Source organism: Ictidomys tridecemlineatus, chromosome 4 (assembly GCF_052094955.1).
Source record: "Ictidomys tridecemlineatus isolate mIctTri1 chromosome 4, mIctTri1.hap1, whole genome shotgun sequence".
Lineage (NCBI taxonomy): Eukaryota > Metazoa > Chordata > Mammalia > Rodentia > Sciuridae > Ictidomys > Ictidomys tridecemlineatus.
In genome coordinates, this window is record NC_135480.1 from 38,425,819 (window position 1) to 38,439,076 (window position 13,258).

General features: G+C 32.1%; 1 protein-coding gene across 4 annotated transcripts in view; it reads right to left on the reverse strand.

Moving 5' to 3' along the window:
• Positions 1-13,258, reverse strand: part of Luzp2 (leucine zipper protein 2) — a 471,602-nt gene that overhangs the window by 68,391 nt on the left and 389,953 nt on the right. For 2 of the 4 annotated variants that reach the window (XM_021728306.3, XM_078046324.1), the window contains exons 8-10: positions 12,993-13,028; positions 9,473-9,547; positions 1,647-1,811 (exon numbers count right to left, since the gene is read on the reverse strand). In XM_021728306.3, coding sequence (XP_021583981.1) covers positions 1,647-1,811; positions 9,473-9,547; positions 12,993-13,028 — 276 coding nt within the window. The remainder of the gene's footprint in view (positions 1-1,646; positions 1,812-9,472; positions 9,548-12,992; positions 13,029-13,258) is intronic. The other 2 variants (XM_005328059.4, XM_078046325.1) reach the window with 1 other exon arrangement.

A 13,258-nucleotide genomic window follows, 5' to 3' on the forward strand; every position in this document is an offset into this window, starting at 1 on the left:
TTTTGTTTTCCATGGTAAGCCAAAAGAAACAATATATATTTATTTACTTCAATGATGGAAAAAAACATTTATTCCTAGAAAATCAGTTAAAGGCATAATCAGTAATATTCTTCACACATTGAGGGTCATAAATAGCCCAGTTTTAATACTGGGCTTAAGAAAATATATTTTAAATGGAAACAAATTAATATACCCCCAGAATTACAAAGCTGTTTTTCCCAATAATTAGGTGTGAGGAGCCTCAAATTCACCTCCTGCCTTAGACTGAAACAGGAGGAGGAGTCATGGTGTGGCTTCCTGCTGGGTGGATGATATTGTGTGGTAACTATGCATTTGATCATTTGCAAGGGATTTACCCAGGATTTTTCATGAAAAACATAATGCAAAATAGCATTATCTAGTTTTCTTATCTGAGTTAAGTAAGCAAATTCTTTGAAGCTAGAGTTTTTAGAGAAAGGGACAGAAAAAATAAAGTAGAAACCTATTGACTTCAAAAATTTTAGAGTTCTTTCAGTATAAAATGAGATGAAAGATGATAACAGAATGGAATAGAAATACTTATTTTTTAAAAGATTTTACAGAATAATATATTAATACCTCATGATAAGATTAGATAGAATAAATTTGTATAGGTATACATTGACTAGTAATATATAAAAACACAATGTTAGAAAGCAAATAATCTTCTAATAAAGCAAACAAACATTACTTATTTCTATCTCTCTATCTCTACACTATAAATTTCATTTATCTCCTTCAATTCACATACAGGCTATTTCAGAAATGAGAATTAAGAAAACACCATGTGCAACACGTCACTCAGTATTGGCATCAGTGGTCCTTGGGTGGTTCAGGGATTGCATCAGAAGTCAGACTGATACAATGGCACTCCTTTAATAACAAGTGATACAAGATCAGGGAGACAACTCCTTCAAAGATATTGCTTAAAACAAAACTCCTCTGTCCAGCAGGAATTCCAGGCTGTCTGGATTTATTCACATGTAAAACTCAGTAGGCTGGGTATCTCAAGATGGAAATGGGCAGCAGTGAAATGTTCTCTTTCTGTCTACAGTAGTGCAATGGGGAGGTTAGAGAAAGGATTACTTAAATTTATTGTTCCCAAACTTGGTTGAAATTAAAATTCCCTGGAACTGTTAAGAATTACTTGTGGCTAGTGTTCTGCTCAAAACTATCTGAAAAAAAAAATAGGACTGGGGTCAGACCCTACGTATCAGGATTTTTAAAAAATTCTCACGTGCAGTCACTGTCGAGAGCTGTGGACTTACCCTATAATAGAATATTTATGTCAGAGTGATATGTATACTCCCAAAGACAGCGTCAAATCTGTTTTGTTTATTTTAATACAATATAAGATACTTCTTTTAACTCATTTAAAATTATTTTTGTTGCTTTCATTGTTTTAATTTTAAAATTATTTGGACCTGCCTAACATACAGGCTCTCTGAACAAAATCTGTCTTCCAATCCTCTCCTTGTGATTACAGAGACCTTAAAACTGGTTACAATCTTCCATATACCTCCTAAACTTTAAATAAACTGAATATCTTACTCAGGCTCACTCTGTTGATGTACTTTAAAGACAGTCCAGTACTTGACATTACTTTTCAAAGCTCTGATAAAACGTACCTTGCTTTTTGTCTTTTCATCTGGAATCTTAGCAGCAATTGTCCTAGTTGGAAATAACATCTGAGCTGGATTTGTTGTGATTAGACTCAAAGGTGGAGGTTGATCACGGAAAACTGATGTCAAACAAAGCTGTACAGTCTCTTTCATTGCTTTCATCTGTGACTCCTAAAAACAGAAGAGAGAGGGGCATTAGCATTTTCACATATGGCTTTGGTCATAATATTCCACTTCCATTCTTCTAGCCTACATTTACTTCCCACACAAACATATATCCCAACTTATAGGTTCATTATCCCAATTTATAGGTTCCATTATGACATTCTTTGTCATTCATGTTCAGTCTATTTCTAAGAGATAATGTGTTTAGTGACATATTTTCAACACCAAAATTCAGATTGCATTTTATTTTTCCTCTTGAATTGTCATGATTTCAATCATGATAGATTCCTAAGAAGGAAATATACTCAAGTTATTCTGAAATTAGATGCCCTTTTTAGATACATGTCATCTTTCTATTGACATCAATCCTCTTTATTAAGAATTGCTTCCCTAACAATGCAGGATACTGTGTTTCTCAGAATACCTAAAATGTGTTCTATTTTAGGTATTCTGAGAAATTTCCCATATAATGGGAAAAAAATGTCTCTGATAGAACTCTCATTTCTTCTGAACTTTGTTTGGCAATAGAAATTAATCTGATGGGCTAATATTACCTGTGTCTTATATTAGCATATCAAAATATTCCACATCCTTTCATATACAAGAAATAGTTTTATGCTTTGAAGCGTCTATATAAATGACACTATTATTACTATTTTACATGGAAGAAAAGAAGATTCAATGCTTTCACACAGGACGATTTCTGGTTTGAAAACAAGGGAGACTGATTAAGATAGATGACCATCTGTAACTCCTATCTATCCAAACCATCAATTATTTAAAAATAGTTTTAAAATGTCAGGATTAATAAAAGTCTGAACACAAATAATAGAAAGATCCCCAGTTACTAAACTGAAGATATATAAATATTTTAGAAAAAAAAATGAATGGGCTATTCTTATAGTAACTAAAAAGTAATTTGGGGCATGACCAGATAAATTGGTGTCATATGTATATCCATTTAGAAGCACTGAAGGGTGCCTTTGGACTATGAGAGAGGAGACAGATTAGTCACTGGAACCAAAACCCAAAGACTAGCTGGTGCAAGTGGAGTTACCCTTTTAGCACACACATAGATCATTGCAGAAACAAGGTCTGTGTTCTCAGATATGACAAGCTCTCAGCGCATTCTTTAATGTTATATACCATGCCAGGTATATATATATATATATTTATATAGCACCCTCTCCTATTTCCTGTTTCTTACTATAAAGCCCTGTTGGTCAATTTCTGGACAGTTGACTTAGATCCTTTCTGAAGCTTGCCATTTTGCTTTTTGTTAATATTTATTTTAAGATGAGAGTGCTTACTGATAGAATAGCAATTCAAAATCACTCTTTAGGCCATGACAAGAAATTAAAAACAACATGACAGCAGTGGCAGTAATATAAGCAACTGACCATGTAGTCGAAATAGAACATGCATGAATTTCCTTTTCATTACTTGTGCTCCGTCAAGTTGTCTCAGATGAAATAAAATTTATTAAGGGGCAACCTCTATCAGGGGCCCCTCTTGCCTCTTGGAGAGTTCTGTTTCTATTTTTTACACTTGAATAAATTCTGTTCCTTTCAAATCTTGTTTCCATTGCCTGTGAATTTCATTCTTCAGATTTATAAGACAATCTGAAAGATTTGAACTTATTAAGGACTAGGATGGAGGAGTATGAACTGGGCATGGAGGGAGGGACTGAGCTGAATGATGGCAATGATGAATTCAACTGTTTTATTCAAATTGATCCCTTTTTATAATTACTCTAATACCGAGATTCTTGCCTCTCTTCACCCCACTATTTTCCACAACTGATTTTGTTTCCTTTCTTCATAGAGTTTCTCAATAATTGTGATATTTAAGTATATGCACTCTTGTATATGTTTGACAGAACTCAGCATAATCCCTGATACTACAGGGTCTCAAAAACATCTTGAATAAACAACTTAAAAGTTACTTGAAAGTAGTGTTTCTGTACATCAGAGAGGAAAATTTACAAGTTATTTTCAAAAAACAAGTGGAAAAGGAGTTATAATCAGATTTTCTGATCTACTTGTTCTTTGCTGCAATCTCAACTGACCCTTTTCTTCTCTAGGGACATACTAGGAGACCATGGCATTGAATGCCGTGACAGGAGCTAAATAATGTACATAGCTGTGAGCAATTTAAATATATTTTCTCCTTTGCATGCTAACACGAGACAGGGAAAAAGAAAAAAAAATGACTGCATCAGACATATCTTGACCAAGAACCAAAGCTTTTATGGCTTTGAAATGTTGAGTTTGAATGCTTAACCATGCAGGAAGCAATGATGTTTGTTGTGCTCACTGTACTCATATTTTGTTTTCTCGTAGCACTATTTATTTAAAACTTTGGTCTATGGAAGTTTTAAAGTATATGCTGACATAATATACAATTCTCTAAAGGTGAGCAATGGTGGAACTCAGTTGCTAAAAATAATGAATAGTATCAACTGATTCAAACATTGATCGTTAGTAAATGTTGTTTAAGCAAAACAAAAATTTTAAAGGAACATTGAAAGGGATGCACATATATATTAAATTTGGGTGCCTAAATATTGGTGCACTCATCTATTTCCACAGGTCTCTTGACCTTGCCAGGATAACCCCAGGTTAGCAGTGTAAACATTATAAAATGTGCTCTCCACCTCTTCCTTTTTCTATTATTCTGGGAAGCTAGCTTTCCTTCATATTTTAACCTATTCTTAGTGTTTTGCCTACTAGTTTTATTTCCTTGGGTCACAAGGCTGCATCAAGACCTTTCATCTGGAATTTCATACAATTTCTTGAATGTGTTGCAGGATTTTCTGCCAAAGATTATGGATTGCTGCAAGCAAGCTGCCCTGATTTGACCACTTTCTATATGACCCCTAATCAGTGCCTCTTAATGTTTAACAGGGCCTGTTGTTGATATTACTCATATTTGGCTCGATGGGGTTCCATGAACAGGACCCAACAATTTTACAATACATATAAAATTTATTGCATTTTCATTTATACTGCTAACTGAAATCTGTCTTAAAGCTGTAGGCTACTGCTCACTTTGAAATTTCGCTACAACAGGATGTCCCTTAATGCACTGTGATGTACCTCATATATAGTGTACTTTCCCCTAGATCCTAAAACCTATTCTCTTCCAAAGTTAATCTTGTTTATGCTGTCTTTGCCCTCACTGCATCAAACCACTTTTCTATATGCTATTATGATGCAAATTTCTTAACTATACCCCTCTGCTTGTCTTGGTATCCTTTGTTTATAGCCCCTCAAATATCCCCAGCTGCAGATGCCTTACCCAAAGGTCCACTTTGGAATTTTTACTGAAAATGCTCACACACTTAACTCACAGTTTATCTTTTAGGAAACAGATCTTGAGTACCCTTTCTAAGAATGTGCCTTCCTTTAAGCCACTATTACCTTTCCTAATATTATGTCTTTCTTAGCCTTTACATCATTTCAATTTATTTTCTTGCATATGTGTTTATGAGATCATCAAGTTTTGAAATATAATGCATTATCTTTGAGATTTGGAAGCTTTTCTGCAGCATCAGTTTTCAACTGAACAAATATTTGTAATTAAAAAAAGTAAAGAAAATCCTTCAGAATGTAGAGGCTAATGCCCTATTACATGAGGAAATAACGAAATATTTCTATTTTATCCAGCACATTGGGTAATACAATCATATTATTATCACAGATATTAAAAATACTTATATGTGTACTATATCCTATGGAAAGTTCATAAGAAATAACTGTTATATGTGATTTTATGATGGTGAGAAACTTAAAAAGTAATATTTCATGTGAATATATATTAGTGCTTTTCTCCTAAAAATGCATTTTCTTTGGGGACAATGAAATATATCCTAGAAATATAATGCTTCTCCTAATATCTCATCTCAGAGTAAGGACAATTTACAACTATTCATGGTCATCTTAACTCTTGTACATAAAAACACTATCTCAGAAAGATCAGGGTGTAATATCAGCTGCTGGCTTCAGAAAGACCATGAAGAGTTGAAACTTTATTTCCTCAACTTTATTTCTGACACAAATCAACTCTACAATCCCAGGAGTACTCAAAATATTTGGATCTGTACACTAGTAGTCCCCAAATCCCTTGGACAATACTATGAAAACATCTTTATTTATTTGGTAAGTTATGTCTTCATTTATGTATTCAAATAATAACAATTTCTTGTAATTTGGCTATAAGTCAAATACTATGCTTTTGCAAAAAGATTTCTCCTTTTGACAACTTTGTCCTGAGAATCTAGGTAAATCTTATCTGCATTAATGTATGATTTCCTATGTAAAATTTTCTGAGACTCAGATGCTATACAAAATTTTTTTGGTATGAAAGGTTGAGGGATTTTTATACCTTATGGCCATTTTTATATTCCAGTTGTGAAAGCTGACCATAGTTCATAAGATATTGCCAAATAAATAATTGATTGTTTGGAACCTCAAGGTTGATTTTTAGATTTTGAGTTTATTGCTGCTTATATTAGAATAGTAATCTGAGACTTTTTTTTTTTTTTTTTACTATATATGTCAGGAGGACCAAGTTGGAGTTTGAATGTTTTTATAATATTTTTGAGGTATTTAATTAAAGCCAAGATATACCATTTTTAGGAGCTAGACACCTGAATAATATAAAAAGTCTCATATAAAGATGATGGAGAGAGGTGAAGAGCAATTTCATTAAACTGGTTTTTATCCATTTTGAAATAAGCAACATTTCTATTTGACTTTATGACTGCTGTTTATGTGCCTCATACATACCTTACATGAGGTGTGTGGAACTCAACATCTAATATGAAACACTTTTATAGTTCACTATAAAAGGAGTGACTCAATCCTAATGGTTAAGGGGGAAATTGTTTTAACAGAGAGGCAGGCTCTGTGAGCTCATTCATTAATAATAATAATGACTGTTTTGCATGTGACAGGTATTATTCAAAGCACTTTACTTTTCTAATGCATAAAAATCTCCCATCACCTTTATAAAGTACTTTGTATTATTGATCCCAGAGAAATTTAAAGAGTTTGAGGGATTTGAACATGGTAATTCAGCAAAAAAAAAAAAAAAAAAAATGTTTTAGTTTGAAGATAGGAAGAAAGATTCTGGGAATCATTATTTAAGCAATACAACATGCAAACTCCCATCTTAAATCCAGACTGTGGCATGGTATGGGCTGGGTACATAAATGCATATGTAAGAGAATGAAATTGGGAAGGAGGAAAAAACATACATAAAGATGAAGAAGCAACTCTACCTTAACCCTGGGTTTAATGACACAGGCTCAATTATAATGTACCAGTGAAGGGTTTTGTGACTATATCATTGTAAGTGACCAATTATACTTACATTTTCTGTGATTCTATTGTCTTATGACTCAGTATATAATTATTTACTAATTGTTTATGCTCAGGAAATTATGACACATGTGGGAGTCAAAATCAGATATCAAATATTTTCTATTTCCCATAATACCTAGCACAAGAAAAAACATTACAATGCTATTAATTTATTAATTTATGAAAAGCTTCTGTGAAATCTAATCAGGAAAAAAATGTAGTATCAGTTTGATCCAATAACTAGATATGATAAAAACTAACAGAATGTCAAGATCATAAGAATTCAATGTGTTTTAGGACGTAAAACGTATTATAAAGACGGTGGTAGAAATGACAGAGAAAGGTATTTTTTAAAAATTTTTGTTTTAAGTTGGTCTACTTGAACTTTAAGTTTATATGTCGCCTCTGAATTTCTGATTTCACTAATTCTATAGTTTCAAATGCCTTTTTACAAGTAATGTTATGTAGCATGAGTTGGATATGGTCAGAGATTAGTCTGTATGAGTGTACACTTCTTTTCTATGAGCTAACACAATGCTTTACAAAACTAGAGTTTTCATAAATCATATTTTATCTTTTCCACAGAATACCAGACTCCCCTAAAATTATTAATTATTTAGGTAAATTTATTTAAAATACAGCAATAATAAGAAAGTTAGGTTGTTAAGATAACAAATTACTCATTCAAATGTTTATTGATCCCAGAGTTCTAAGCCTTATAAAGGAATATCATTAGCACTCACAAATACTCTTAGTAGCCCCTCTAAAGGACACTGCCCAGATATCCTGTTTGACAATTTGGCTATCTTAGCTGTGATAGCCATCATAGTTTGGTCATACCATACTGAGGCAATGAATAAAGTCCCTGAGAAGTGGAGTCTTAGCCTGGTCTTTCAAAACCACTGCATAGTAACAGGTGGCTGATGAAAGACATCAACAGAGCTCAAGGTAAAACCAGATTTAAATATTCCATCTTCTTTCTATTTTCTAGCCAGTTTGTTATTAGGAGGCACATTCCTTTCTTTGAAAAATTACAATAATACACTGTGTATAAATAAATATATTGTATATATTTTTTATAAGTGCATTAATTTTTCTTGCTTAATTTTCTCAATAAAAAGACTACTAATCTGTAATCACAAAATAGAACGCTCTTGAAAACAGAACACAGTTTCTTAAAATTTAAAAAATTATTTTGCTGACTCTACAGAACAAACTAACAAATATCAAGGGAATAGAATTCCTAATTAAATGTTTAAAAAATATTGCATTAATTATATAATTTATATGCGCTACATACAATATTTTACATAATTTTATGACACAAAAATTGTAACATATACATAAATGTAATATACACATATGTTGCATACCTCAAATGTACATCCCCTCCATATATAACACATGTATGTAATATATAAAACATACATGCATGCATCTGTATGTATTAAATATTATTTTTCTTTATCCATTCATTTATTCAAAGTCAAAACATTTGAGATTGAAAAGTGCTTCTTGCAAGCATCCCTAGTATAATTTTACTCAGTCTTTTCCCAAAGGTGATGACTTCTATGAATTTGATGTATATCTTGTCCTTTAAACTGATTTTATGATACACAATAGTTTACATATAGTTCATGTATTTGTATGATTGTTAAATACTGTACATATAATGCTGAAAAATTTCACTCAACATTATATGTTGTATGTGAATCAATGTTGATACAAATATATTGTTGGTTTATTCATTAAGTTTATATTTTGCCTTCAAAATATCATTATAGAAAATATATGAACTTTGTACATTAATTCTACTAAAAATAAGTAATTAAATTACTCCCACTTTTTAATATGAACATTGATGCATTTAATGTGCTTGTGCATATTCCCCAGTACATAAATTCTAAGACCTACACATTTAAAAACTAGTTATAACAATTGAATTTCAATGACTATTTCTGTTTGCTTCACAACTCATTCATCCAGAGTTAATGCTTAACATCTTAGTTGGTGCTATAAAGTATGTTTATTCATGGTGTTACATAACAAATGTAGGAATAAGTTAAAAATTGAAGCCATGAACTCACAGAGCCTGAAACTTTAGTAAATACATTGTAGCAGCAAAAATAAGGAAAAAAATTGGAGTCCATAGAGACTATCACATATTCATGAATTCTATAACTGTCTTATATACAGAGCATCTGGAACAGAATTAATAAATCAAAGAAAGCAATGAGCATACTATAGCATTTTTTTTTTTTTCAAAAAGCAAAGTGTGATGGCTCATAGACGTAAACTTACCCTGTCAAGAGCTGCTTTCTCTAGTTCATTTTTGGCTACAGCTAATTTTTGTTCCAGATCAGTAAGCTGTTGGGCCTGTAACATAAAAGAAAAGCAAGTCTTTTCAGTAAATTCTAAAATCTCTCAGCCTATTTTAAGTATCTGTCATTCGTTTCCAATGAATAAAATATAGAAAAGAAAAAAATCACTTTATAAATTTCATTTACAAATTCAGGTTTAAAACATAATTTTGCAAGGTCATTTGATCTGCATGCAAAAAGTGAAATATTCTGAATGAATATGCACTAAATGTTTCACTGGACTAAAGCATATGTTTCCAAAATTTCAACTTAAGTCTTTGAAATATTGTGATTTGATCTATCAATTATGTTTCCACTTCTTAGGACTGAAATGTATCCCCCTGAAAATTTCCTATGTTGATTGAAATTCTCACCCCAAATATGACTACATACTTTTATTGGCTATAGAGGTATTAAGGAGGATAATTAAGGTTAAATGAGTTCATAAGGTTTATCCCCAATTCTTTGAGGACACATGTTCTTCTAAGAAAAACATGAGATTTTTCTCTACTAAACCACATTTAATAACCATGTGAGGACAGAAAAATATAGTACTACCAATAACCCAAGGAGAATCTTCTCCAGAAACCAAATATATGGATATCTTTATCTGGGGCTTCTAATGTTAAGAGCAGTAATAAAATAAATTTATGCTGTTTAATTCACCCATCTGTCATTTTGTTATGGCAACCCAAGCAGATCAGTGCACTAGTATTCACTGTGTTTTTTATTTTTGAGTCTTAAACATATATAAATGTATCCCATCATATGTCTGCAATTCTTAAATACCATAACTGTGTTCTTTAAAGAAAACAGCAATGGCTTCAGATTTGAAAAATACATATTCAAATCCTGCCTCCATCTCTTCCTAGTCATGTGATCTTGGCCAAAGCACATGACTTTTCAAAATTAAAAATGACAATACATTTCTACACCATACAACAACATCCAAATGAGAAATATTAAAAATTGGAAGTTTCATTGTCAGCATACCTATAGCATTTGTAACACCTTGATTTGTTCCATTATTATTTTGCTCATCCATTTATCTTTAACTATTTCCCATATTTCTACTCTTCCCGACACTGTGCTTCACCTTGAGTATTGCAGAGGTTAATTTAAAAATTATCCTTTCTCCTAACTGACCTTTAAGCTTGTTTTCTAAATCTAGTTTATTATGGTATAAGTTAAGAGAGAATAATTGAATACATTTAATTTGTATTATGAATGCTCTCATCTGATTACTTACTAGAATTAAATCAAGCATTTCATACACCAAACAATATTAGTTTGCTGAGTGTGTGTGTGTGTGTGTGAAAAAAAAAATATATATATATACACACACACCAGGGATTGAACTTTTGGGGTGTTTTACCATGGAGCTACATCTCCAGTTCTTTTCAAAATTTTAAAAATTTTGAGACAGGTTCTCACTAAGTTCCTTAGGACCTCACAAAGTTGATGAGGATCGCCTCACACTTGGCAATCCTCCTGCCTCAGTTTCCTGAGTTACTGGGATTACAGGTGTGTGCTACAGTACTGAGCTTGAACTTGGAACATTTACCAGAAACTCTGCATTGATGGTAATTAAAGAAATCCCTATTCTCAGAGAGAACAAATTTGGTCATATACAAACACACATATGCTTACAAATTCAAATAGTTACAGTGGCTGAAGAAAAAAAATATGGCATTCGCTGGTAAATTGATGAAGCAGGAGACAATCACACTAAATGAAATAAGCCAGACTCATAAAATCAAGTGTTGAATGTTTTCTCTCATATGCAGAAGCTACACAACAGTGGAGGACCCTGTGAAGTTTAAAGGGATATTAATGTGATTGTGGAATTGTGGAAGAAGATAAAGGGGAATGAAGGAGTGATGTGAAAAGGGAGGAACTACCAAATGAAATTGACCAAATTATGTGATGCATATATATAAATATGCCACAGTGAATTTTTCTTGTTGTGGATATCTATAAATCACTAATCAAACAAAACTATAAATAAATATAAGAAAAATCATTAAAGTAGAGGAAGAGGAATGGGGGGAGGAGGTGGAAAGGGAAATAGGAAATGCTTTTGACTGAATGTAAGCAAATTTATTTCTTGCATAAACAATTGTGTAAAAGTGAAGCTCACTATTACATATAATGCACTAATGAAAAAAACTGTAAAAAGAAAACTAAGAAAAGAAAATAGAAAAATAGTCAGGTTATAATCATAACTTATATCCCTACACTTCATTTCATTTCTGTCTTCTTCCACATCCTTGGCCACATTACTTGCATATCTTCCCATCAAGAGATAAAGCATATTTACTTTTCCTTTGATTTTGATTGTGTCCTTGGAAGTTACTTGAAACTGGGCTTTCTCTCCGATTTTTTTGACATTACATGGGAAGGATAAAACTGAGTTAAACTGCTGGAACAGAACTGCCCCTGTTAAGTTCCTCTGGAAAAACCCAGGTTAGAATAGGCGAATAAGTAGATATGAGCCATGCAGGGACCCAGGAAAATCATTGACTTTCACCAACCCACAATGATTGTTTTTAGCCTCTGCGTTTGGGTTGTTTGTTTCAAAGTAAAAACTATTAATATAGATAGAGAGGAGAGCTCTTCTGAAAGAAGGATGAAAGAAGCAAATCATGCTTGGAATTTTAAGACCTTTCCATACAAATAATATTAATCCTTTTGAGCAAAAATAAGCTGAGAGTATACATACATAACACACTGAGCAAGAAGCAAGTGATAAAAAGATGAGATAGTGAATGGAACAATAATGCAATGCCTTATCTGTGACAATAAAGATATTATTTTAAATCAATAAGTGCATAGAGGAGTATGAGAACTTCAAAACTTGTATTTTAATATCTTATACTGCCTTTTCTACATGTAATTGTCTTCTTCCACAAATATTTAGTGTTACTTATGCAAAGTTCTCCATTTTTTTCTACAGGTATAAGAAAATGTTAGTTTTCAAAGTTGTGCATCAGTCTTCCATATTGTTGTCCTCCACTGTATAGATCCAACAGAACATAGATTGTGGCTATTGAAATTTGAGGTCTGGTTCCTCCTGTTTACCAATTTTTAATCCATTGGGAAATTTGATAAATGCATGCCTCAGTTTTGTCTTCTATAAAGATGAAAACAATTGTAGTAATTAACTGTATAGGATTAATGATAAGGATTAAGTGAATTAGTATATATAAAACACTTTAAAAAGTATGACATAAAATATAACAATACTTGGTAAAGGATGTGTGCCTTTTTATGGCCATATATACTTCTAGGTGTGGTCTGATATATGTATGTGTATACATTCATATATCTCAGAAAAGAAACAATGTATCCCAATATAACCATCTCTAGATCTTACATCAGGTCAATAAAAATGAACTAAAAATAAAAAATTGCTCTCAAAGCTATTATTGCCATTAATTCATAGGATTTTAATTATTTACCTTTTCTAGAATCTCTTTGGTCCCCAGCAAAGAGATCTTGAAAGAGAGTAGGTAACAGAAAGTATAAAGAAAAATATTAGAATTGCACATGCCATCATATTGCTTTTATATTTGTTTCATTTTGATTTGCTTTTTTGTAGTACTTGGAATTTAACCAGGAGTGCTTTACCATTGAAATACATCCCAAAACCTTTTTATTTTGTATTTTTAGACAGTGTCTCCCAAGTTGCCAAGGCGACCTTAAATTTGTGATCCTCTTGCCTCAG